This window comes from Bos mutus, chromosome 2, assembly GCF_027580195.1.
Source record: "Bos mutus isolate GX-2022 chromosome 2, NWIPB_WYAK_1.1, whole genome shotgun sequence".
NCBI classification, from domain to species: Eukaryota; Metazoa; Chordata; class Mammalia; order Artiodactyla; family Bovidae; genus Bos; species Bos mutus.
In genome coordinates this window covers 11,420,901-11,446,877 of record NC_091618.1, presented here as the reverse complement: position 1 = coordinate 11,446,877, position 25,977 = coordinate 11,420,901, and the positions used below count along the sequence as shown (strand labels likewise).

General features: G+C 49.4%; 1 protein-coding gene across 1 annotated transcript in view; it reads right to left on the bottom strand.

Annotated features, from left to right (window-relative positions):
* The window catches only part of OPRD1 (opioid receptor delta 1), a 46,524-nt gene extending 25,429 nt beyond the window's left edge, over nucleotides 1–21,095 (bottom strand). The window contains exon 1 of the mRNA XM_070384228.1: nucleotides 20,576–21,095. Within this exon, the coding sequence (XP_070240329.1) occupies nucleotides 20,576–20,802 (227 nt within the window). The 5' untranslated portion in view covers nucleotides 20,803–21,095. The remainder of the gene's footprint in view (nucleotides 1–20,575) is intronic.
* Between the last annotated feature and the right edge of the window lie 4,882 nt (nucleotides 21,096–25,977).

The window sequence follows — 25,977 nt, the reverse complement described above, 5'->3', positions numbered from 1 at the left end:
CTCCAGGCAGGTAAGGGAGGCTGAATCTACTTTCAGTGGGATCTATAACCCCAAAGCCATTAACGTGGACAAGGGCCACACCAGGAAGGGTGGCCTCTGTGGATACGTTTTCAGGTTTCTGCCCCTTGGCTGGCTGCATCCACCATACATACACGTGGTGGGGTCTCTCCTTTTATTTATTTTTTTACTTTTTATTTTTCCCCCAGATGCGTTTTTGTGTATTTCTTACTTCACTGACATCACTGCTGGTGGGACATCAGCTTAAGCCATGCTCCCATCACATCACGCACCCCAGACGGGCAACTTTGTTCCAGCTCACAACTTTGTTCCTCTCCTTCTACTTCTCCCTGAGCTCCTTGCACCTCCAGCAGGTAGTGTCACTACCAAAGTTTCAGTAACAACCGTAGTGGGTTAAACAGCAGCCCCTAAAAAGACAAGTCCACATCCCAACACCCAGAACTGGTGAAAGTGGCCTGATTTAGAAAAGGGGTCTTTACACATGTAATTACATTTTTTTTTTTATACGTTTTTTTTTTTTTGGTTGTGCAAGTAGGATCTTAGTTCCCTGACTAGGGATAGAACCCCCTGCATTGGGAGTGCATCTTAACCACTGGACCACCATGGAAGTCCCTAAGTTAAGGATCTTGAGACCATCCTGGATTATTGGGGTGGGCCCCTAGCTCTAATGACAAGTGTCCTTGTAAGAGACACACAACACACAGGAAGAATGAAGGCCATGTGAAGATGGGAGCAGAGATTACACTGATGTGGCCACAAGCCACGGACTGTTGGAGTCACCAGAAGCCGAAGAGGAAAGGAAGATTTTTCCCCAAAAGCCTTCAGAGGGAATGCAGTCCTGGAGACACTTTCTGGACTTCTGGCCTCCAAGAATATAAAAGACTACATTTCTGTTGTCTTAAGCCGTTGGGTTTGCAGCAATGCATTACAGCAGCTCTGGGAAATGATACAGTAAAAGTGCAGCCAAGGAGAAGCATGGACTTTGGCACCAGACACACCTAGATTTAAGCCCCAGCTCTGCTTCTAACCAGTCAATCCTAAAGGAAATCAACCCTGAAGATTCACTGGAAGGACTGATGCTGAAGGTGAAGCTCCAATACTTTGTCCATCTGATGCGAAGAGCTGACTTCACATCAGAAAGTCAGATTTAGAAAAGACCCTGATTCTGCAGAAGATTGAAGGCAGGAGGAGACGGGGATGACAGAGAATGAGATGATTGGATGGCATCACCAACTCAATGGACATGAGTTTGAGCAAACTCCAGGAGATGACGAAGGACAGGGAAGCCTGGCGTGCTATAATCCATGGGGTTGCAGAGTCGGACACGACTGAGCGACTGAACAACAACAGATGCTTCTAACCGTAAGACCCGGGGTGAGTTCTAACTTCTCTGAGCCTCAGTTTGCTCTTCTGTGAACTGGGTATAACCATCCTTCCTCTCGAGGGTGTGGTGAGTGTGGGATGAGTTCATGCCTATGATCTCCCTAGCACACTCCTGGCACATTCGTATCATATGGCTTCTCTTCTTGTCCAGATGAGGAAGATGGGCCCAGAATGATCCCTGGGGTCCCAGGCTCCTGACTCCTTTTCTGGCCCTTTGGTAACCTACCACCATCGAGATGAAACACAGAGCCCTGTTCTGGAACTTCCTCCCTAGAAGAGGCTCTGATCTGGAACACTGAGTTCAAACTTCCCCACCCACTTTGCAGATGGGAAAACTGAGGCCTGGAGAGGGAAAGACAATTGTGCAAGGTCACACAGAATAGCAGTTCCCCCGACTTCTAGGAGCCCAAGTTCTTTCTACTTCTTGAAGCTGCCCTCCCAGGAGCTAAATCTCAGATGAGGGTTCAAGGTAAGAGGCCAAAGGGAAACGGGCTCCTGTCCACGGCTTCAGAGTTCCTGACAAGATTGCTGCCTGCACTGTCCGTCCCTGCGTCCAGTGGTTAACCAGGGAGGGTGGGTCCATGGATGCAACTGTCCCCATCACTGTCAGCATCTCTGCCACCATCTCCAACACAACAGCTACACAGACTCAGTACTTAACACGAGTCTGGTGTATTATACTGCATCCTACCATGACATTTATAAAGACTATCCCATTCAATCACTCCAACAACCCTATGAAATTGCTATTATCATCCTCATAACAAAGGAGGAAAGTGAGCCTTGGAGAGCATACTGGGTTGAATAGCTGCCCTCAAAATTCACACCTAAGGAGTTCCCTGGTGGTTCAGTGGTTAAAAATCCACTTTCCAATGCAGGGGACACGGGTTCAATCCCTGGTCCAGGAAGATCTCACTTGCCATGGAGCAATTATGTCCATTCACCACAACTGTTGAGCCCATGCCCTGCAACTACTGAGCCTGTGCCCTAGAGCCGTGCTACACAAGAGAAGCCACTGCAATGAATAGAATAAAGTTATTTTTTTAAAAAAAGAAATGGTTGTCCTATTGAATAGATTAAGGTGGGCCCTAAATCCAATGACTGGTGTCCTTGTAAGAAGAGAACAGAGACACACAGAGCGACACGGTCATGTGAAAACGCAGCCAAGAACTGGAGGGACACAGCTACAAGCCCAGAGGATAACAGCGAGTGCCGGCCACCACCAGAAGCTCAGGGACCAAGAACTCTTCCCCAGAGCCTTCAGAGGGAGCAGAGTCCTGTTGATTTCAGACTTCGAGCCTCCTGAACTATAAAGAAAGTATTTCTATTGTTTTAAACCACCCAGTTGATGGACTGCCTGGTGGTCCAGTGGCTAAGACTCCACGCTCCCCAGACAGGGGGACTGGATTTGATCCCTAGTCAGGGAACGAGAGTCCACAGGCCAAAACTAAAGATCCCGAATGCCACATGGAATGTCTAAGATCCTGCCTGCTGCAACCCAGCACAGCCAAATAAAAATAAATATTTTTTAGAAAACAAAAATAAACCACCCTGTTTATGGTGATTCGTTATGGCAGCCCTAGGGAATGAATACATAAGGATAACTGTCTTGCCAGCAGTGGCCTAAAACACAGAAGCAATGTCTGTTAAAACTGCTCCACTCCCCTGCAAGACCAGCAAAAAGACTTTTTTCATCAGAAATACAGAATGCTAGCACTGGAAAGAAAGACAGCTGATAAGAGTATTTACTGGGCATTTACTATGTGCCAGTTGCCTTGCTAAGGGCCTTATGTGTGTTCACCATCCCACTGAAGGGGCATAACCACCACAGGAGGTGACCATTATTCTCCCCATTTACAGGTGAGAAAGGTTGAGGCTCAGAGGGCTGAAGTGACTCACCCAAAATCCTGGAGCTAGGAGTGGCAGGACCTGGGTAAGTCTTGGGTTAATTCCAGAACCCAGAGTCCTGACCTCTACCCCATCTTCTCTCAGTTGGTCAAGTTCAATCCCTTTGTTTTACAAATGAAGAAACCAAGGCATAGCTACAGTGGTGATCCCAAAGGCTGTGCCCACGCTGGGGGATGAACAGCTTAAATAAAGCAACGGCCACCCAGCGGTCCAGCTGAGGCTCCCTGTATTTGTAAACAAGGGGTGCTTGCTCTTCCCACTGGCAAAACAAGTTGGGGTGGGCAGGGAGGGCAGCAAGCTATGACCTGCCCACCATCTGAGTGGCGAGTAGCCAGAAACTAGTTAGTTATCTCAGTTTTGGCAAAGCCTGAGGAAGCAAAGTGGTTAATGACAACGAGGCCCAGCAAGCGTGTCGAAAGAGAAGATTAAAGGCTGGAACATAGAAATACAAGGCTCCTGAGCTGCACATGAGTGAGGGGGGTGGGGTGGCCTCCAGAGAGCACTCAGCAATAAACAGGGCAGGCACCTTGTTCGGTTCAGTTCAAGAACCACAACACACCCATGGGAGGCAGGGAAGAGAAACTCGTCTCCACTCTGGCTCTGCTTCTGGCGTAACGATGACTGGACCAGCGGATGAGGCAGCTGGACACTGCCCCAGAGGCAGATTTCCTTAGATGTGACGTATCAGCCCATGGGTCTCTGGAAATAGAACATGTCCGTCCTGCAAACACCTACTGATATGCTTACCTGAGTATCAGACCCTAGACTGGGGCTCCAAAGGATGCTCACTGCACCCCCTCATCTGGGGAGACAGGAATGAGTGATCAGGGGTTTGAAAACTGTATGGGTCTCTGATGCGGCATGTGCTGGACACTGTGGGAACACGGAGGAGGCATCAGAGAAGGCTCCCTGGAGGAGAGACTTACTAAGCAGAAAGTGAAAAGTGAAAGTGAAAGTCACTCAGTCGTGTCCAATTCTTTTCAACCCCAAGGACTATAAAGTCCATGGAATTCTCCAGGTCAGAATACAGGAGCGGGTAGCTGTTCCCTTCTCCAGGGGATCTTCCCAACCCAGGGATCAAACCCAGGTCTCCTGCATTGCAGGCGGATTCTTTACCAGCTGAGCCACAAGGGAAGCCCTACGAAGCTGAAAAGGAAGGGGTGTTACTGTAGAGCAAACAGAAGTCTGAGGTTCCTGCACATCTTCTTTCCCTCTTGTCTTGTCGTTGGGAGAGTTTTCTTATACATCCCAGCCCCTCAGAGGGAGTCTCATTAACAAAGTGCCAATTAGATATTTAAGAAACACTCAGTGAAGCCTCCTCAGAGCCAGGGATTGAGCTAGGAAACAGGATAGAAGATGAATGGGATGCAGTCCCTGCCCTCCAAGAGCCACCAGTGTAAAAGGGAAGACAAGCACCGGAACGTGCGATTACACTACAGCCAGAAAATGCCCAATTCAAGACCACTGATGTTTGTGTGTGTCTCCCCTCTTCCTATATGACAGGCACTGGATGAAGGTACTTGATTTCCATCACTGCACTTAATCCTCATGACAAATTACTCTGGTGAACACTGTCACTGCATTTAGCAGACCAGGGGACTCTGAGGCTCAAAGAGGCAGAGAAACTTGCCCAAGATCATAGAGCCAGTAGGTTATACGACCAGGACTCAATCCCAGGTCTGTTTGACCCCGTGATGGTCATTAATTTTATGTGTCTATGTGGCTAGGCTACAGTGCCCAGTTACTTACTCAATATTGCGGAGGAACCAGAGATCAAATTGCCAACATCCGTTGGACTACAGAAAAAGCAAGTGAGTTCCAGAAAAACTCACTACTTGTGCTTCACTGACTACACTAAACACTTTGACTGTGTGGATCACAACAAACTGGAAAATTCTTAAAGAGAGAGGAATACCAGACCACTTTACCTGCCTCCTGAGAAATCTGTAGGCAGGTCAAGAAGCAATGATTAGGACTGCACATGGAAAAACAGACTAGTTCAAAATTGGAAAAGGAGTACAACAAGGCTATATATTATCACCCTGCTTATTTAACTTATATGCACATCATGCAAAATGCTGGGTTGGATGAATCACAAGCTGGAATCAAGATTGCCAGGAGAAGTATCAACAACCTCAGATATGCAGATGATACTACCCTAATGGCAGAAACCAAAGAGGAACTGAAGAGCCTTTTGATGAAGATGAAAGAGGAGAGTGAAAAAGCTGGCTTAAAACTCAACATTCAAAAAACTAAGATCATGGCTTCTGGCCCCATCACTTCATGGCAAATAGATGGGGGAAAAATTGAAACAGTGACAGATTTTATTTTCTTGGGCTCCAAAATCACTGCAGACTGTTGACTGTAGCCATGAAATTAAAAGATGTTTGCAACTTGGAAGAAAAGCTATGACAAACCTAGACAGCATATCTAGGCAGAGACATCATTTTGCTGACAAAGGTCCATAGAGCCAAAGCTATGGTTTTTCCAGTAATCATGTGTGGATGTGAGAGTTGGATCATAAAGAAGGCTGAGCAGTGAAGAATTGATGCTTTCAAACTGTGGTGTTGGAGAAGACTCTTGAGAGTCCCTTGGACAGCAAGAAGATCAAACTAGTCAACACTAAAGGAAATCAACCCTTTAGATTCATTGGAAGGACTGATGCTGAAGTTGAAGCTCCAATTCTTTGACCACCTGATGCAAAGAGCCAACTCATTGGAAAAGACCCTGATGCTGGGAAAGATTGAGGGCAGGAGGAGTAGAGGGTGACAGAGGATGAGATGGTTGGATGGCATCACTGACTCAGTGGACATGAGTTTAAGCATATTCTGGGAAATAGTGAAGCACAGGGAAGCCTGGCGTGCTGCAGTCCATGGGGTCGCAAAGAGTCAGACGCTACTTAGCAACTAAACAACAAATTTAATCAAACCCTAATCCAGTTGTTGCTGTGAAGGAATTTTGTAGATATGATTAACATCTACAATCAGTTGACTTTAAGAGGTTATCCATGATAATGAGTTTTGCCTGAAGAGCAAAACTAAGGCTTCCCAGAGGAAGAAGAAATTCTGCCTGTGGATCACAGCATCAGCTCTTGCCTGAGAGTTGCCAGCCTGCCAACCTGCCCACAAATTTCAGACTTGCCTAGCCACACCCCACAGTCGCATAAGCCAATTCCTTGAACTATATCTCACTGGTCTTTTTTTTTTTTCTGGTAGGGTTCTGACTGACACAGACCTGAAAACCATGATGTAGGCTAAGGCTGGTGCTAGGAAGCCACCATCTCCTCACCCCGAAAAGGACAATGACAACCACCAGATGCTAGGCTGTTCAGGGGGTTGAGTGTGATGAAGGCCAGTGGTCAGTAGAGAGAGGGCAGGCCTGGCCAGGCAAACACTTTCTAACCTTGGCGTCCTCGTGCAAAAGTCTTACATCTCTGAGCCTCAGCTTCATCATCTGTAAAGGCATATTCAGTAGTTCCTTTCTCATAAAAGTGCTATGAAGATTAAGTGAGATTTTGCATGGAAGGTTTCCAGCATGGCACCTTGTAATACGGCCAAAGCACAGGCTCGTTTTTGCCACAGTTTTAACTGGTTGGATTCTTAATTATTTTGAGTCGTTGCCATTGCCAAGTGAATGTTCCCATCCCATAATTCAGTGTAAAAAATGCCCACAACTTTATCATCCTTAGTGATCTTATATGAACGCTACACAGCTTGCCTGATCTGTCCCTCCACCGACCTCACGCCCAGGGCCACTCCTGGAGGGCGATGGGCAAGGCAGGCCTCGTGCAGAGCACTTCACACTCAGTCTCCTCTGACTCACACCAACCCTGGGAAGTGGGTATCAATACATTTCATTCACAGAAGGAACCTGTAGCACAGAGAGGTGCTTGTCAAGAAGCACAGAGGGAACAGAACCAGGGTCTAAAGTCACATGATCTGAAAAGCTCAGGCTTCCCCACTCCAGGCCCTTGGCCATGCTGAGCATTCCTTATTATATATACCTCCTTCTGCCCGACACACAGCAGTCTCACTTTTGTTTTATTTATTAACAGTTCAGTCTTTTATTTTATTCTTATTGTCTTAATATTTACTTTTATTTATTTCTTTATTTGGCTGTGCCGGGTCTTAGTTGTGGGATCTTTGTTGCAGAACTCTTAGCTGCGGCCTGTGGGATCTAGTTCCCTGACCAGGGATCACACCCAGGCCCCCTGCACTGGGAGAGCAGCGTCTTAGCCACTGGACCACCAGAAAAGTCCCCAGCAATTCAGTATTTTCGTAACTATAAATCAACTTACCCCGTTCCACAGCCTCTTGTAATCCCTTGCTGTACAAAAGAGTCATTTTTCCACAATTGGGACCAGAGAGTATCCTGAATTCGACCTCCTTCACGGACATTCCTTCATGGGCACTGCATGACCGAGCTTCAGGAATCTCAGGCCTTGGTTCAAAGGCTGACTTTGCCATTTACCCACTGATGCCCTCAGCAAGCAAATTACCACCTCTGAGGCTCAGTGGCCTCATCTGTCAAATGGAAAGAAACAAGGGACCGTGTATGTCAAAGCGCTGGGAGAATTAAAAGAGACCATGTATGTGAGGCACTCGGTACAGAGCTGCCCACTGTGTCAGCCCTCGAGAAAGGTCAGCAGTGGTATCTTTGATGTTAAGTCCAACAAGTCGATATGCCATGCTTTGCTGTAGACCTCTCGCTTATCCAGAATGACCAGGCCTGAGCCCACGGAAGAAATGTCTTGGGGCCACCTGCCCCTCCCAACAGGGCAGCCCTGTGACCACGTGTGAGCTCCTGCCCTCCTCACCGAGAGGAATGGAAAATCACTAAATGTGGGGCATTTCCCGGCACTTCAGGAGGATGAGTTTTGTTTGTTTTTTTTTTTTGAGGATGAGTTTTTGTAACCAAGGGAAACAGATTACCTCCATCTGTCCTGCAGGGGCATCTGGCCTGGCTGGGAGAAGCAGCTTCTTTCCCTTGGCTTAATCCCTACCCCTGCTTCCAAGTCCCAGGCAACCAGCCAAAAGGCATCGTTCTCACCAATAACTTCCTAATATAGGCCAGGCCCTGCGCTAGGCCCTGCATCATTTCCCCTAACGCTTGCTCTCACTGTTGTCTCTGCTAAAACACCTCCTCCCAGCAACTGGCCTCTACTCAATGGTCTCCTCCCCTGTCCCCCACCATCCTCCCCATCTTTACCAGCAGCCCCGCCATTCTCTCTCCTTGAGCCTGCTTGAGTTGATTTCATTGCCTATGCCATTGGCCTTACATCTATTTCTTTAGCATCTAACTTTTCGCCACTAGAATGTCAGCTCCATGAGGACAGGGACTGCGTCTTATCATTGTTGCACACCTAGCACCTAGAACCCTACCTGGTACTTAGAACGAGCTGCCGAATATATGTTTACCTGCCACGCAGGTGTTTTTCTATCATCCCCATTTCTCAGAGGAGAAAACAGGCTCAGTGAGGTGAGCCCAAGGGTGGAAGGCCAACAAGAAGCAGACCTGGATTTGCATCCCGTCTCTGAAGGACAGGCTGCTTCACCAGCTGCTGGCCTTGCCCCTGGGGGAACTGGGTTCTTTGGGCCCGTTTTGTGTTGTCAGTGGCCCCCAGGCTGGGCTGCCCTGTGTAGGAACTCACTTTTAACGTTCCCAGCTACTCCTGTTTCCAGACACCCTTTGGCTCAGATAATCCCAAGCACGGAAAGAGATGTAAGTGAGGGAAAGCAAAGTTCCAGTCCTGCACTGGCCACTGATTCAAAAGACAGAGAACCTCTCCAGGCTTCAGTTTACTCACTGGTAAATCAGAGGGGCTGAACTTGACATACAAGATGGCAGAGGACAGGGCAATGGCTAAGCACGTAGCTCTACTATTCGCAACAGCCAAGACGTGGAAACTCCAAATATCCATCGACAGATGAATGGATAAAGAAGATGTGGTACATACATACAATGGAATGTTACTCAGCCATAAAAAAGGAATGAAATAATGCCACTTGAAGCAACTCAAATGGACCTAGAGACTGTGATACTAAGTGCAACAAATCAGAAAGGGAAAGACAAATACCATAGGATACCACTTCTCTGTGGAATCTAAAATATGAAATAAATGAACATATCTACCAAACAGAAACAGACTCACAGACAAAACAGACTTGTGACTGCCGTGGGGGAAGGATGGAGTGGGAACTCAAGATTAGCATATGCAAATTATTAACATTATAAATAGGATGGATAAACAACAAGGTCCTACTGTACTGCATGGTACAGGGCGCTACATTCAATATCCTAAGATAAACCACAATGGAAAAGAATATAAATAAGAACATATGTATATATTCAGTTACATATATATAACTGAATCTCTTTACTGAATAGCAGAAATTAACACAACATTGTAAACCAATGAATCTTCAATTTAAAAAAAGAGTGTGGGCTCTGCAATCAGAATGACCTGACTTCAATCTGACTCCAGGACTTTGAGGATGTTATTATATCAAACATTCTCTGAGCCTTGAGTTTCCCCATCTAGAAAATAGGGTAAACAGTACTCACTAATAGGGTGAGGATTAAACAGGATAATATATACACATATCTAAGCAGAGCGCCTGGCACAAAATAAATATTCAGTAAAGAGAATCATCATCCGTGATTCAAAATTCTATGCCCTGGTGAAAAGGTTACTTCTGCAGGGGAGGGCAGCGAGGCCATTTCCACCTCTCCCTGTGTCATGTTTGTTGAATGGGGCTTACCTGGGCCAGCTGCATTGGGAGCATGGAGTCTTAGCCACTGACCACCAGGGAAGTGCCCTGAATGGGACTTTTTGACTTCAAAGGACTCTGAAGTTTGAGTTCCTTCCACTTATCAAGAAAGACTTGGGAAGTTACAGAAGAAAAAATTCTTGCTGTACACACCCACCCCGGCCAGAGACAAAGCTGCTGATTTCTGCAGCTGCACTGGGAGCTCTGAATCAATAGAACACAACCCAGACACCCCGTCCTACTCTGTGCCCCTCAGCTGGTAATGGGGCCGCTGCAGCTTGCATGATGGTAAATTGCTAATTTAAGCCTGGCTTCTGCTCTACCCCTCGATTATCCCTCTTCCTGTGCATGTTATGATGTTCCGGGTAGCCAATTAGATTTAGAGGTCCCAGGACTCTGACGTTAATGAAATCATGTCTTGCCCTTGCACAGCCCTCTTCCTCTAAAGTTCAAGCATCATCCTCCAGGAAGGGGAGAAGGGAAATCTGAGAAGCATTCTTCCTCCAGTCCCAGCTGCGGGAAGAGGAGCCTGAAATTATGTCTGTCTGTCTTTTCTCTACCTGAATCTCCAGTGCCAAGCCTCCACATAGTGGTTTGCCAGAACCCTCTTGCACAGCTTCATGGACAGGAAACTCCCTGTATTACACAGTGGCCCATACCTCCCTGAAGAGCTCTATCAGAAAATTCCTTAAGGAAATAATATGAGATGTGCACAAACATATGGATTTAAGAACATTCACAGACACATTATTTAGATTGGCATAATATGGGAAACAGCATAAGTACCCCCATATAAAAGACATTCATACAAGACAGCTATCAAAAATCATGTCTGCAGGGACTTCCCTGGCGGTCAAGGAGCTGAGGGTCCGCCATCCCACTGCAGGGGGCCCGGGTTTCCTCCCTGGTCAAGGAACTAGATCCCACACACTGCAACTAGGAATTTGAGTGCTGCAACTGAAGATTCCACATGCCCCAATGAAAATGGAAGACATCACGTACTTCAACTAAGACCCAGCACAACCAAATAAAATCATGTCTTCAAAGAAGCAAATTTGGAAAACTCAGCAGTGGCCACAGGACTGGAAAAGGTCAGTTTTCATTCCAATCCCAAAGAAAGGCAATGCCAAAGAACGTTCAAACTACCGCACAATTGCACTCATCTCACATGCTAGCAAAGTAATGCTCAAAATTCTCCAAGCCAGGCTTCAACACTATGTGAACCATGAACTTGCAGATGTTCAAGCTGGATTTAGGAAAGGCAGAGGAACCAGAGATCAAATTGCCAACATCCACTGAATCACAGAAAAAGCAAGAAAGTTCCAGAAAAACATCTATTTCTACTTTATTGACTATAACCAAAGCCTTTGACTGTGTGGATCACAACAAACTGTGGAAAATTCTTCAAGAGATGGGAACACCAGACCATCTGACCTGCCTCCTGAGAAATCTGTATGCAGGTCAAGAAGCAACAGTTAGAACTGGACATGGAACAACAGACTGGTTCCAAATCAGGAAAGGAGTATGTCAAGGCTGTATATTGTCACCTTGTTTATTTAACTTAAATGCAGAGAACATCAAGCGAAACACTGGGCTAGATGAAGCACAAGCTGGAATCAAGATTGCTGGGAGAAATATCAATAACTTCAGATATGCAGATGATACTACCCTTAAGGTAGGAAGTGAAGAAGAATTAAAGAGCCTCTTGATGAAAGTGAAAGAGGAGAGTGAAAAAGTTGGCTTAAAACTCAACATTCAGGAAACTAAGATCATGGCATCCAGTCCCATCACTTCATGGCAAATAGATAGAGAAACAATGGAAACAGTGAGACTTTGTTTTTTGGGGGGCTCCAAAATCACTGCAGATGGTGACTACAACCATGAAATTAAAAAATGCTTGCTCCTTGGAAGAAAAGCTATGACCAACCTGGACAGCATATTAAAAAGCAGACATATTATTTTGCCGACAAAGGTCTCTGTAGTCAAAGCTATGGTTTTTCCAGTAGTCATGTACGGATGTGAGAGTTGGACTATAAAGAAAGCTGAGCACTGAAGAATTGATGCTTTGAACTGTGGTGTTGGAGAAGACTCTTGAGAGTCCCTTGGACTGCAAGGAGATCCAACCAGTCCATCCTAAAGGAAATCAGTCCTGAATATTCATTGGAAGGACTGATGCTGAAACTCCAATACCTTGGCCACCTGATACAAAGAACTGACTCATTGGAAAAGACCCTGATGCTGGGAAAGATTGAAGGCAGGAGGAGAAGGGGACAACAGAAGATAAGATGGTTGGATGGCATCACTGACACGATGGACATGAGTTTGAGTAAGCTCCAAGAGTTGGTGATGGACAGGGAAGCCTGGCATGCTACAGTCCATAGGGGTGGCAAAGAGTCAGACATGACTGAACGACTGAACTGAACGATGTGAGAAGGCTGCTAGCAAAATATTATATATGATGTGCCCATTATTTCAACACAGTATGACTCCAATGTCATTAAAACACACACACACAGTGAGAGACACAGAAAGAGATGGGAAGCAAATACATCAAAATGACAAAGCATTTCTCTTTATGGTAGGATCATTGGTAACATTTGTCTCTGCTTAACTGCCTCAGTGTTTTCTGAAATAACTAGTGTTACTTATAACAACATGTGTTACTGTGTTTATTGTAAAAGAAAATGTTTAGTATTGAGCTGATAGTTTCCCTGTAGTATCCACCCCAAAATTCTAGTTCCTCTGGGGCTCAAAAAATGTCAATCAAATGAATGAGATGCAAGTCTCACTCTTCTTCTAAATAGATAAAATCACGGAAAATATGTATAGCATACTTACCAAGTTCCAGCTCTGTACTGAATTCCTTCACATCCAGCCTCATGAGCTTCTCATAACCACCCTGTGAGGGTTGGGATCTCACAGGGGTCTATTTCTACTCCCATTTTACAGATGAGAAAACTGAGGCCAAGAAAGGTCATGCATGTATCTCCCAAGCTCCCTCTCTTAGTAAATGCGATTCCCAGATCAGTCTGGCTCTGACATCCAGGCTCTCAAGTGCTGTTACCTCATGCAGAGGCCTAAGAGGTTTGCAGACAGCAATCTGCCTTCCGCCCCAGCCCTGGTCCTCCCTCCTCTAACTAGGCAGGCCCAGCCTTCGCTTCCACTGCCCATGTGTCTCACGGACAGCAGTGGTAGAGTGGGTCTGGAGGGGTTTGGGAGCCAGGAAGATCTGGGTTTGCCCCTTTCTGGCTGTGAGAGCCACCTGTTCCATCTGAGCCTTCTGGTCCCCATCTCTCACTCCCTTGCAGGCCCACTGTGGCTCAGAGGAGCCTCTGGCCTGTGGCAGGAATGCGGAAGTTGACTCCTCCGGCTTCTCCCTGGTGTGCCTATGAGTCATACACACTCCCCAGAAAGTAAACCCAACAGGCTAGGAAGCCGGGCCCCGGGGCAGGGCCAGGAGGCACAGGGACACTGGCCAGGACTGCAGCTGCCCTCCCTGCCTCACCAGGGCTCATCCGGCCCAGCCTCCGGCCTTCTTCGGGTCCCACAACACTGCAGTTTGAAAGGGACAACCAAGGCTAGGATTTCCAGGGCCTGCCCAAGGTCATCCAGCTCTCCACTGCCCTGATCCAGCCCCGCTACACCAAATTCATCCTCTTGAACTCCATTCTGCACAGACTGCTCCAAAGTCCTCTTCCCCATGTCCTGTGACTCCAAGTTCCCTCATTTCCCAGCATGGCTGCCTTACCGTGGGCCCAAGAACCTGTCCAGTCTCACAACTCGAGCCTCAGCACAGCCTCCAGCCCCTCATACAGCCATGCTGGGCCTGAATCCAGGCTTCTCTTAAGTTCTCCCTCCCCTCTCCGCACCAGAATAGTAGTAACAGTGTTAGTCGCTCAGTCCTGTACGAGTCTTTGTGACCCGCCCTGGACTGCAGCCCACCAGGCTTCTCTGTCCATGGAATTCTCCAGGCAAGAAAACCAGAATGCGCTGCAATTTCCTACTCCAGGGTATCTTTCTGACCTAGGGATTGACCCCAGAAAGGTGAAAGAGGAGAATGAAAAAGCTGGCTTAAAACTCAATATTCAAAAAACTGAGATCATGGGTTCCAGTCCCATCACTTCATGGCAAATAGATGGGGGGAAAAATGGGGGTCCAAAATCATTGTGGACGGTGACTTCAGCCTTGAAAGTAGAAGATGCTTGCTTCTTGGAAGGAAAGCTAAGACAAAACCTAGACAGTGTATTAAAAAAGCAGAGGCATCACTTTGACAACAAAGGTCTGTATAGTCAAATCCAGTAGTCATGTATGGATGTGAGAGTTGGACCATAAAGAAAGCTGAGTGCCGAAGAATCGATGCTTTCGAACTGTGGTGTTGGAGAATACTCTTGAGAGTCCTTTGGACTGCAAGGAGATCAAACCAGTCAATCCTAAAGGAAATTAACTCTGAAGATTCATTGGAAGGACTGATGTTAAAGCTGAAGCTCCAATTCCTTGGCCACCTGATGCAACGGGTTGACTCATTGGAAAAGACTCTGATGCTGAGAAAAATTGAAGGCAGGAAGAGAAGGGGGTGACAGAAGATGAGATGGTTGGATGGCATCACCAACTCAATGGACATGAGTCTGAGCAAACTCCGGGAGATGGCGAAGGACAGGGAAGCTGGCATGCTGCAGTCCAAACAGTCAGACATGAATGGGCAACTTAACAGCTCCAGTATCTGAGCCACCAGCGAAGCCCCCACCAGAATGACTCCCTCCAATTCCCGGGGGCTGGCTCATGGAGTTCCTCTAATATGTGCATCCCACTCCCCCAGGAATTTTGGAAGGCAGAGATTGTAGTCGGTGGTTCATCACCAGCCCCAGGGCCTGGCTGCAACTCAGCTCTCAGCAGGTGCGCCTGACAACCCTGTTGAGGCAGACACCCGCTTGCAAGACCTTTCCTGCTTTGGCGCCTGGCTGCCAGCCCTGCCCTCTAGCACTCCTCGTTCAGCCACAGTGAACTTCCCCGCCCTCTGCAGTGCTGCCTTCTGATCATCTCCTGAAGATTTCTTTGCTCGTGCTGTTCCCCCTGCCTGGAATGCTCCATCCTCACCTCTCTGTGGAGCCAACCCACTGCTCCCACCCACATCACGACTCAGCACAGACACCACCTGCCCTGGCTGGGTGCCTCCAGACTCCGTCAGCTCTGAAAATTTGCAATTGTCCCTGGAACTGTAACTTACTAGGGGGTCCAGGGCGCATGGCTGTGTCAGAAGCCAGGGCCCATGATGCGGCTTCAGCTGAGCATCTGGGCCGTGGGGGCTGCAGCTGGACAGGCCCGGCAGGATCAGTATCAGCAAATGCTTGTTGAATGAGTAAATGTGCAGATGATGCAGGAAGCAGGAAAGGACCCAAGGTGGAAAGTATAGACAATCTCATGGCCACCAGCTCTGCCTGCCTGGAACAGCCACTGGGGTGCCAGTTAATCTCAGCATCTGGCATGTGCTGAAGGCCTACTCTGTGCCCAGTGCTGTGCTATGACCTTTACATGCATGATCTCACGTAGTCCTCCCAAGAGCCTATCCTGATCACCACAATTTTGCAAATGCAGAAAGGGGGCTCAGGAGAGTTAAGCCGTTTCCCAAAGCCACGCCACCAGACATGGTGGAGCAGGGATGGCAGACCAGCACCACCTGACCTCCTGGTGTGACCTTCTCCATTGCACTGTCTCACCTCACTGGGATCTCTCCTGGTCCAGGGCCCCAGGGTCTGCAAGACCTCAATCCAGGCAAGAGAGGGGAGGGAGACCAGAGGGCAAGAGGTTCACGCTGGGTCTCCAAGAGCAAGACAGGAACTCAGGGCTCCCCCCACCGAGCACTTGTTCCAACCACCCCTGGCACCTGGGCAGTAGACAGAGGGGACAACCAGAATGCCTCACTCATCTGTCGTGACCCTGCCCCACACCAGGCTGCCAAGCCCAACCCCCCACCCCCGCTTGCTCTGTGCTGCAGCTCCCTGGGATGGGAGGCAAAACACAATGCTCTAGCAACACCACCTTGTCATCTTTAGGACAAAGGTGCCTCTTAGGCAGGTGCTACAATCCACATTTTATAAATGACGAAACCGCAGGGCAGAGCAGCCATCCAGCCTGCTAAAGATCTGGGCAGGTGGCAGAGCTGGCATCTGATACAAGAAGAGTCAGAAGAGACACCAGCCTAGAAGAGCTCAAGAGGCAGAGTTATGAAGAGACAGGGAGGCCTGGTGGGGGGTTGGTGAGAGACACAGCAAGGTATAAACACGCCCAAACCAGGGTCAGGGAGAGGAGGAGGCAGCAGACAGGGCAGGCGGATGAGCAGCCACACCGGAGAAGCATCGACTCCATTCTCCTCCCTGAATTTGGGGTAGGCAAACCAGGAAGTTCTGGGCCACATACAGGGAAGATGGCATCATCACTGATGACTTCTAAAGATGGAGTCATCAGAGATGTGGGGATCCTTAAGCCCTTCACACTCCACTCCACCTAGAGAGCTGGAATGGGAACTCTGAGATGCCAGCCCTGCTCAGGGCATGACTCTACCCGGAAGGAGGGGTTGTCGGGCATCTGCTGTAAAGACTCCCCAAGTCCCCACACTGGCTGAACTCACCCAGCAAGGGGAGGGAGGGAGCATCTGCCTGGGGACCACATATCCCCAAACTCCTGCTCACATTTCATGGAAATTTCAGAAACCACAGGCTGTTGGCTAAGAGTGCAATTCCCAGAGGCCCCTCTTGTGTATCCAGAGGGTGAACAGGCTTCCCAAGCATATCCTTGGAAGTTGGGATGGGGGAACAGGGAGTGCTTTGTGCTCTGGGATTCTGAGTTTCCTGTGATCTTTTTTTTTCCAGCCCCTCATGCATGTCAGCCTTGTTCCTCACCTTTTTACTTAGTTACCCTCTCCATACCCTTCAGCTTCTCAGAGGCCTTCCTGGAATTTCCAGACCAGGTGAGACCCTCCCCGATCCCGGGTCTCACAGCTCACTCTTCCATGGCCCTCAGCACAGCTGCAAACTTCTATCTGTTGGATGACTAGTGGACGAATGTCTATTTCTCCCAGACCTAAGCTCCATGAGGGCAGGGATGGTGGATTTTCTTCCCCACCATCACATCTCAGCATCTAGCATGGATTTTTATTGAATGAGTTAATTCTTTTCATTCCTTCACATAGAAACCCTCCCTGTTCTCAAAGGGCTTAAAGGGCTCAGACACAACATGTCTCCTTTAATCCTCACCACCACCCCAGATGTGCTGCTGTTACATTCACTTTACACGCAAAGAAATGAGTTTCGGAAAGGTGAAGTCACTAGTCCAAATACACAGCAAGTAAGTGGCTTTGAACTCTGGATTTGCACATTGATGTGTCTGGCTTCTGGAGAAGGCAATGGCACCCCACTCCAGTACTCTTGCCTGGAAAATCCCATGGACGGAGGAGCCTGGTAGGCTGCAGTCCATGGGGTCGCGAAGAGTCGGACACGACTGAGCGACTTCACTTTCACTTTTCCTTTCATGCATTGGAGAAGGAAATGGCAATCCACTGCAGTGTTCTTGCCTGGAGAATCCCAGGGACAGGGGAGCCTGGTGGGCTGACGTCTATGGGGTCACACAGAGTCGGACACGACTGAAGTGACTTAGCAGCAGCAGTGTCTGGCTTCAGAGCCCTAGCTCTGCCGCTCACCTCCCTCCTTCTTTGTCCCAACGGCCTTCTGGATCATTTTTGCAAACCCTCCCCTGCTCTCCAAGTAGGCTGAGCTCAGGACTCACAGGCAGAATTCATCCATTCAATCACTCATTCATTCAGCCAATCAACTGACTCACTTACTGGTGGGGCTGAGCTCTGCATGCTCAAAGAACCATGGATACACTGGAGGTTTTCTTCATCCTGGCTCCCCACTGTACACACACTGCTCTTGGGACTTTGCCAGCAGAAGTCGAGCCCCAGACAGTTGCCCTGTCCCTAGCCTCCCTTTCAGTGGGGGAGGACTAAGTGCCAGGGCCTGTCATTCCCCTCCCCAAGGATGGCAGCCTAAAGCACATGTGCTGAATAACATGTGTAGTCACTGTGCTTTTGTCTCCATCATTCTCTGAGAACCCTAGGACAAGAGGATGGATAGGATTCCGCCCCCTCCTTCTATGCGATTCTTTGTCCCCTACCCCAGGCAGCTCTGGAAAAAGTTCTGGACCTAGGGGAACAAGCCACCTTGCCTCCCTCTGAATTGCGGCTTCTTCAACTGTACACTGGAAGTGACAATGATGGGGATGCTGATGCCTATCCTACCAGGCTGCAGGAGAGGATTCAATCAGTCGGGCCCAGTGATCACATAGATGGCTGCCCCGGGAAATGTCGGCACGACACAGGGACCTAAGGGGCCCACTATGCTGCTTGCAAGATGCATTTGACACAGGGTGATGTGGGGAAGGTTGATGGGCAGCACCCTAGCACATGCAGCCCAGAGCCTGCCCTCAGTGGACCCTCAGAAGTGAGAGGCCCTCCCCTGGCTCAGTAGGGCGGGGGGGTTCACTCATCAGCCGACCAGTCAGAGGCCCCAGGAAAGAGACTGGAGGTGGAAGTGAGCACACTGACACTTGGCTTTCCCCAGATCAGAGCACTGAGACCTCCGCCCCAGCCCCCCAGAGCACGAGTGCAGGAACCTGGGACTCCTGGAATCAGAGCTACTCCCAGGCCCACCTTAGGAAAAGCACCCCCTCACTCTCCTTCTGAGAAATCTTACTCCTCCTCCTCACACTTACTGGGTCCAGACACCATGCCAGCTGCATTTATAATGCTCTCTGAGTGCCACCTCACAAAAACACTGTCAAAGAAGACTCTATTACTTCCCCATTCTATAGATGAAGAAACTGAGGCTCAAAGAGGCCAAGCGGTTTACCCCAGTGGCAGAGCCAGTTCATGGACTACTTCCCAAGGTAAAGTGGGGAGAACCACGGACAAAGCAAAGATTGCTCCTGCCTGTGCTTGGGAAAAATTTCCCACTGGAGCTGGTGATGAGTCACTGAAAGAACAGGAAATTCTTGTGCCCTCCACTCCTCCTGGGGGAGCAAAGCTTCCCCCGAAATCATCCAAGCCAAAGCTCCCACAACACCCCAACACCACACAACACTCCAGTGTACTGTGCTCTGTCCAACAGAGACCTCCCATTCTGGAACTCATGGTCCCAGCTACAGAGACTGGGTCTCTATCCCCTAGACGAGGAAACTGAGGCAGGTGGGGTAGATGGTGGGCGAGAAGAAAGGGCCCCCAGTGTGACAGGCATCAGCAATTGGGCCAAGACCACAGTTCACATCTCCAGCCTCTGAATCCACAATCTGCCCCCTGCTCTCTGCCCTGTCTGGTGGCACCAGGCCCCAGAGAGGTTTAGGGTTGTCCCTTGGTCAGCCAGCACAGATGACCCATTTCCAGTTAACCAGGATGGGAGTTTCCTTTCAAGCCCTTTTGCCCGTGTCTGCATTGGTAGGGCTGGGTCAGGAAGACTGCTTCTGGGCAAGCCCATGATGCTTTAGACTCTCTGAGAAGGTCCCTGCACTGAACGGAGACACAGAAGAGAACTTTACTTCCTGAGATGAAAGTACAAACTCCAGTCCAGCCCAACCACATCACTTTTGCTTTTGCCAGGAAAAAAAAAAAAAGACTGTTGGAGAAGAGGAGGTGAGAGAGGGGACATTTGTGAGGAGGATCCGCGGCCTCTCTGAATCACGTCCAGAGCTCAGAACCAGATGGCCCCGGGGAAGGAAGCAGAGAGTGACTGGCTGGCCCACTGTACCCGGGAACCATGGCGACCCCTCAGCAGATGCACACACAAGTGTCCAGAGCCACTCTGGATGCTCTCCTCCCATGGGGGCTTCAGGGTCCGACAAGAAACAACAGTCACGTTGTCACTCGCTCTTACAGAGAGAATCACCAACTGACAGTGTGAGACAAGCACATACACCAACACTGGAACCCCAACAGATGGTCCCCAAATGTGACTTGGTAAGCGTCTGTCAGCATGATGCAGATACACAAGCGCTCCTGTGCCCTCACCTGCATATTCAGCCCACACACTGCTGTCTCGCCCGAGGCCCAGCGCACCTCGGGCATCTCTGCCCACCACTACCAGGATTGTGGAGGTCCAAACACGCATCGGTACTGTCACAAACACAGAATCACGCACTCGCAAACTGTGACAGACACACAACTGTCACCAAACTGTCCCACACAGTCTGACACAGAAATAGGGGGAGGCCCACAGATTATCCAATGTTAGTTAAACGCGCGCGCGCGCGCACACACACACACACACACACACACACACGCCAGGGTCCCCCTTGCCATGGAAGGGCTCTTTCTGCTGGGCCCCCGGGCGCCCCCTTCAGGAAGCCCAGAGACCCCGGGTGTGCGGAGTCCGAGGTCAGGGTCCCAGGCCCGCGGTCCCCACCCTCACCCTTGGGGCCTTGCCGCGCGGTCCAACCCGCAGCGGACTCACCGGACGATCCCGAACATGACGAGCACGTTGCCCAGGAGCCCCACGGCGCACACCGCCGAGTAGAGCGCGGTGATGGCGATAGCCAGGGCAAGGGACGAGGCGCTCCGTGCTCCTGGCGGCCCCGACGCGTTGGCACCCGCGCTGGGGAAGGCGCTGGGGAAGGCTTCCGACGCGTTGGCGAGGAGCTGGGGCTGCAGCTCGGGGTCGCGGGAGGGGGCCGGCTCCATGGCGGCCAAGAGGCCGGACTGCGTCCCTGCCCGCCGTGCGCCCTGGGCGCAGAGACCCGGTGCCAGCAACGCGCCAAGGGAAGAGGCTGCGGCCGGGACGGGGACGAGGCCGCGGCCCCGACGCCGCCGGACGCTAAGCTCCGGCCTCCCTGCTACCTCCGCGCCTCCTCAGCCGCCTCGCCGTCCGCACCGGCCCGGCCCCCGGCTCCCGCCCGCTCTCCAAGCCGGGAGAGCTCTGAGCCCGGAGCCGCTGCGGGCTCCTCGGACGCGCCCGCCGCGCGCACCACGTGGCCCGGAGGCGGCCGCCAGTCTGCGCCCGCGACCGGGGGCGGGCGCTGCACCACCGGCTCGGAGTGGAGCCGGGGGAAACTGCCCACTCCCTCCCTAGGGATGCTCCGCCGGCTCTGGTGCGTCCGCGCGGACCGCAGCCGGCACTCACCTCCGCATCTTTCACTGCTTTGGGGGTGGGAAGGACCTGTATATGAATCCCGCCCCTCACCCCTGCGCTAACAAGCAGAGTGACCTTGAGCAAGTCACTTAATATCCCTCGACTTCATTTTCCTTTTCTGTAAAGTGAGAATAATCACACCACCTCCTTCAGAGGGTTGTTGGGGAGATTAACATGATGCGGTTAAAGAATTTAGCTCAGTGCCGGGTACACAGTAAACGCTTCATAAATAAACATTATTATCCTTTTTTTTTTTTCTTTTTTGCAGCCCATTCATTTGCTCAACAGATCTTTTTTGGGTGCGGAATATGAGCCAGGTACTATTGAGGTGAATTCTCCAGGCAAGAATACTGAAATGAATTGCCATTCCCTCAAAGGGATCTTCCAGACCCAGGGATCAAACCTGGGTCTCCTGCACTGCAGGCAGATTCTTTACCATCTGAACCACCAGGGAAGCCCAACTGAGGGGCCGCTAGTGCATAAAGCCCTGCCTCCTTACAGCCCAGTGGAGGAGAGAGACATCAATCGCAAGATCACACTGAGGAAGATCTGGTCATGCACGGAGGAGAGTGAAGGAAAGCAGGGCATTCCTTTGGCAGGACCTACAAAAGCCAGGGGTCAGGACAGCTTCCCTGAGGAAATGACGCTTAAGGTAAGATGTGAAGTGTGAGGAGGAACTGACTCAGGAAAGAGACTGGGGAGGAGCATTTCAGTCAAAGAAGTCACACATGGGGGCTTTCTGGTAGCCCCGTGGTAAAGAACTCGGCTACCAATGCAGGAGACACAGGTTTAAACCATCCCTGATCCGGGAAGATCCAACCTGCCATGGAGCAACTAAGCCTGAGTGTCACAATTACCGAGCCAGCACTCTCGAGTCAGTACTCAGCAACAAGAAAAACCACGGCAATGAGAAGTCCATGCACTGCAAGTACAGAGTAGCCGTGCAGCAACGAAGATCCAGCACAGTCAAAAATTAAAAGAAAGTGTTTCTAAATTTTTTTTTAATCACATGTGCAAAGACCCTATGGTCAGAGGGATAAAAAGCCAGGAAGAGCAGAGGACAGAAAAGGAGTGTGGGGAGAAGGGAATAAGGAGGTGGGCAGGATCTCAAAGAGCACCTTAAGGATCTCTGTGGCTGCTATAGGCGCAGGTGGAAAGAGGCCATTTCTGACACCTTCTCTCTGACCTGACCAGCCCCAACCCAGAGCCATCCTCGTTTTGGGGGCCCCTGTCCTTCCCAGAACATTCTCCCTATTGTTCCAGCACTGTGCTGAGCCCTTTATCCAAAGCAACACTTTGACATAGATTCCCCAGTTTACAGACAAGAAGACTAATCTTCTCATATGATAATTTTTATTTGGCCTCAGTTAGTCCTCCAACCAGGCATCAAACCCATGCCCCCTGCAGTGGCAGCAAGAAGTCTTAAATCACTGGACCCCCATATGGTAATTATTTCTAGCCAAGTTTGTTTCCTCCTTGGGAAGACCAGGCTTGATTGATCCCTGAACCCAATGGAGGGCTGGGGTCACAGTGGATGCTCAGGAAATACTTGTTGGATGAATAAAGGACCCGGGTTGGAGTGGGGGGGGAGGGGTTTGAATGGGACAATACTGGAGTTCCTGAGCTCTGGACTCTGCTGTGACACTTTTGGCCCTGTGAGTGGCTGGGTGAGGACCCCTCACTCTCTGGCTTGAGTCATCCATCTATGCATAAGACTCTTACCCTTTCCCAGAAAGAACAAAGCCAGAATTCCCAAGATCATCCTCCTCTCCATTCTTTTCTTTTTTAAGAACAGCTTTATTTGTTTGTTTGTTTATGGCTGTGCTGGGTCTTTGTTGCTGCATGGAGGCTTTCTCTAGTTCTGCTGAGTGGGGGCTACTCTTTGTTGCAATGCACAGCTTCTGATTGCGGTGTCTTCTCTTATTGCAGAGCATGGCTGTAGGCGCATGGGCTTCAGTAGTTGCGGCTTTCAGGCACAGCTGCTCCATGGCATGTGGGATCCTCCCAGACCAGGGATCAAACTTGTGTCCCCTGCATTGGCAGGCAGATTCTTAACCACTGGAAGGGGAACCAGCGAAGCTCTCCTCTCTGTTCTCTTTGTCCCTCTCAGCTGCTGACCAAGTCCCCCTACTAGCTACAGCAGACTCCCCACCTCTCAAGGCTTTCCCACCCAACCATCTAAGGACTCATCAGACAGGTGATTTTTTTACTCTGTGGTCATGTGTGCTGCCAAAACTCTCTCCCTTATCCCAAAAGGCCTGGTATACTCAGAGACTTTTCTGGTGCCAGAGGAAAGAAATTGGGACAGGACTCAGGAGGGCTGTTTTACTAGAGTTCCAGCCCCCTCCCAACTCCTCCAACAAGCCAGATTTTTTCCCACTTCAGGACATTTGCATATTCTATTTCTTCCACTGGGAAGGGCTCCGCCACCTCCTTAGGCTAAATGCTATTCATCCTTCAAGTTTCAGCTTAAATATCACTTCCTCCACGAAACCTTCACTGACTGCCCTCCTCCACTGCCCCATACAATTAGATCAAGCTGTCCTTATCGTTTGTTCTCACAGCATCATGCACCTCTTCCTCACAGAAATTTATCTGGATAATCACGGGATTTGTGTGCATCACCTCTACAATAGATCTCGTGCACTTCTGCACCTCCTCCTTAGTGCTTGGTGTGTGATTGACTAGAAAGCTCAATTCCACCTTTGGTGAGCTCCCCCTTTGATGAGGGAGACAGAGCATTTACAGCTTAATACAGGACCTATGAATTCTCTTAAGCAACTCAAAACCCTTTGCATAAACTCTGCAGTCACATCTTATTTGGAACTTAAGTACAGATCTCCCTCAATTACAATGGGATTGTTGTTGTTCAGTCACTCAGTCACGTCCAACTCTTTGTGATTCCATGGACTACAGCAGGCCAGGCTTCCCTGTCCTTCACTGTTCCCCAGAGTTTGCTCAAACTCATATCCAGGGAGTCAATGATGCCATCCGACCATCTCATCCTCTGTCGCCCCCTTCTCCTGCTCCGGATCTTTCCCAGCATCAGGGTCTTTTCCAGTGAGTCAGCTCTTTGTATCAGGTGCCCATAGTATTGGCCCTGAACTCCCAGCACATCCCAGCACCTCCAGGGCTTTAATCTCAGCCCTGAACTAAGGCTCACAATGGGATTATGTCCCAATAAGTCTACTGTCAGTTGAAAATATCATGGTAACTAAAAAATGTATTTAAGAGCTTCCCTGGTGGCTCAGTGGTAAAGAATCTGCCAACCAATGCAAGAGACACAGGTTCGATCCCTGGTCCGAGAGGATCCCACATGCCACAAGCAACTAAGCCCATGCACCGTGACTGCTGAGCCAGTGCTCTAGAGCCCGTGAGCCGCAACTACTGAGTCCACGCACCACAACTACTGAAGCCCTCGCATCCTGGAGCCTGTGCTCTGCAATCAGAGAAGCCACTGCAATGAGAAGCCTGTGCACCACAGCCAAGAGTAGCCCTTGCTCACTGCAACTAGAGAAAAGCCCATATGGCAACCAAGATCCAGCACAGCCAAAAAATAAATAAATAAAAATGTATTTAATACAACCAACCTACCGAACATTATAGCTTAGCCTAACCTACCTTAAACATGCTCAGAACACTTATATTAGCTTCAGTTCAGTTCAGTCGCTTAGTCATGTCTGACTCTTTGTGACCCCATGAACCACAGCAAGCCAGGCCTCCCTGTCCATCACCAACTCCCGGAATCCACCCAAACCCATGTCCATTGGGTCGATGATGCCATCCAACCATCTCATCCTCTGTCGTCCCCTTCTCCTCCTGCCCTCAATCTTTCCCAGCATCAGGGTCTTTTCCAATGAGTCAGCTCTTTGCACCAGGTGGCCAAAGTATTGGAGCTTCAGCTTCAACATCAGTCCTTCCAATGAACACCCAGGACTGATCTCCTTCAGAATGGACTGGTTGGATCTCCTTGCAGTCCAAGGGACTCTCAAGAGTCTTCTCCAACACCGCAGTTCAAAAGTATCAATTCTTCGGCTCTTAGCTTTCTTTATAGTCCAACTCTCACATCCATACATGACCACTGGAAAAACCATAGCCTTGACTAGATGGACCTTTGTTGGCAAAGTAATGTCTCTGCTTTTTAATATGCTGAATAGGTTGATCATAAGTTTTCTTCCAAGGAGTAAGCGTCTTTTAATTTCATGGCTGAAATCACCATCTGCAGTGATTTTGGAGCCCAGAAAAATAAAGTCAGCCACTGTTTCCACTGTTTCCCCATCTATTTCCCATGAAGTGATGGGACCAGATGCCATGATCTTAGTTTTCTGAATGTTGAGCTTTAAGCCAACTTTTTCACTCTCCTCTTTCACTTTCATCAAGAAGCTCTTCAGTTCTTCACTTTCTGCCATAAGGGTGGTGTCATCTGCATATCTGAGGTTATTGATATTTCTCCTGGCAATCTTGATTCCAGCTTATGCTTCCTCCAGCCCAGCATTTCTCATGATGTACTCTGCATATAAGTTAAAATAAGCAGGGTGACAATATACAGCCTTGATGTACTCCTTACAGTCAGGCAAAGCCAACATAAAGCCTATTGGATAATAAAGTGTTGACTATCTCACTAATTTATTGGATACTCTACTGAAAGCAAATGGCTGTGTGAGCACAGGATGTTGTAAGTATACCAGCTGTTTGTCGTGATCTCCTGGCTGAGTGGGAGCTGTGGT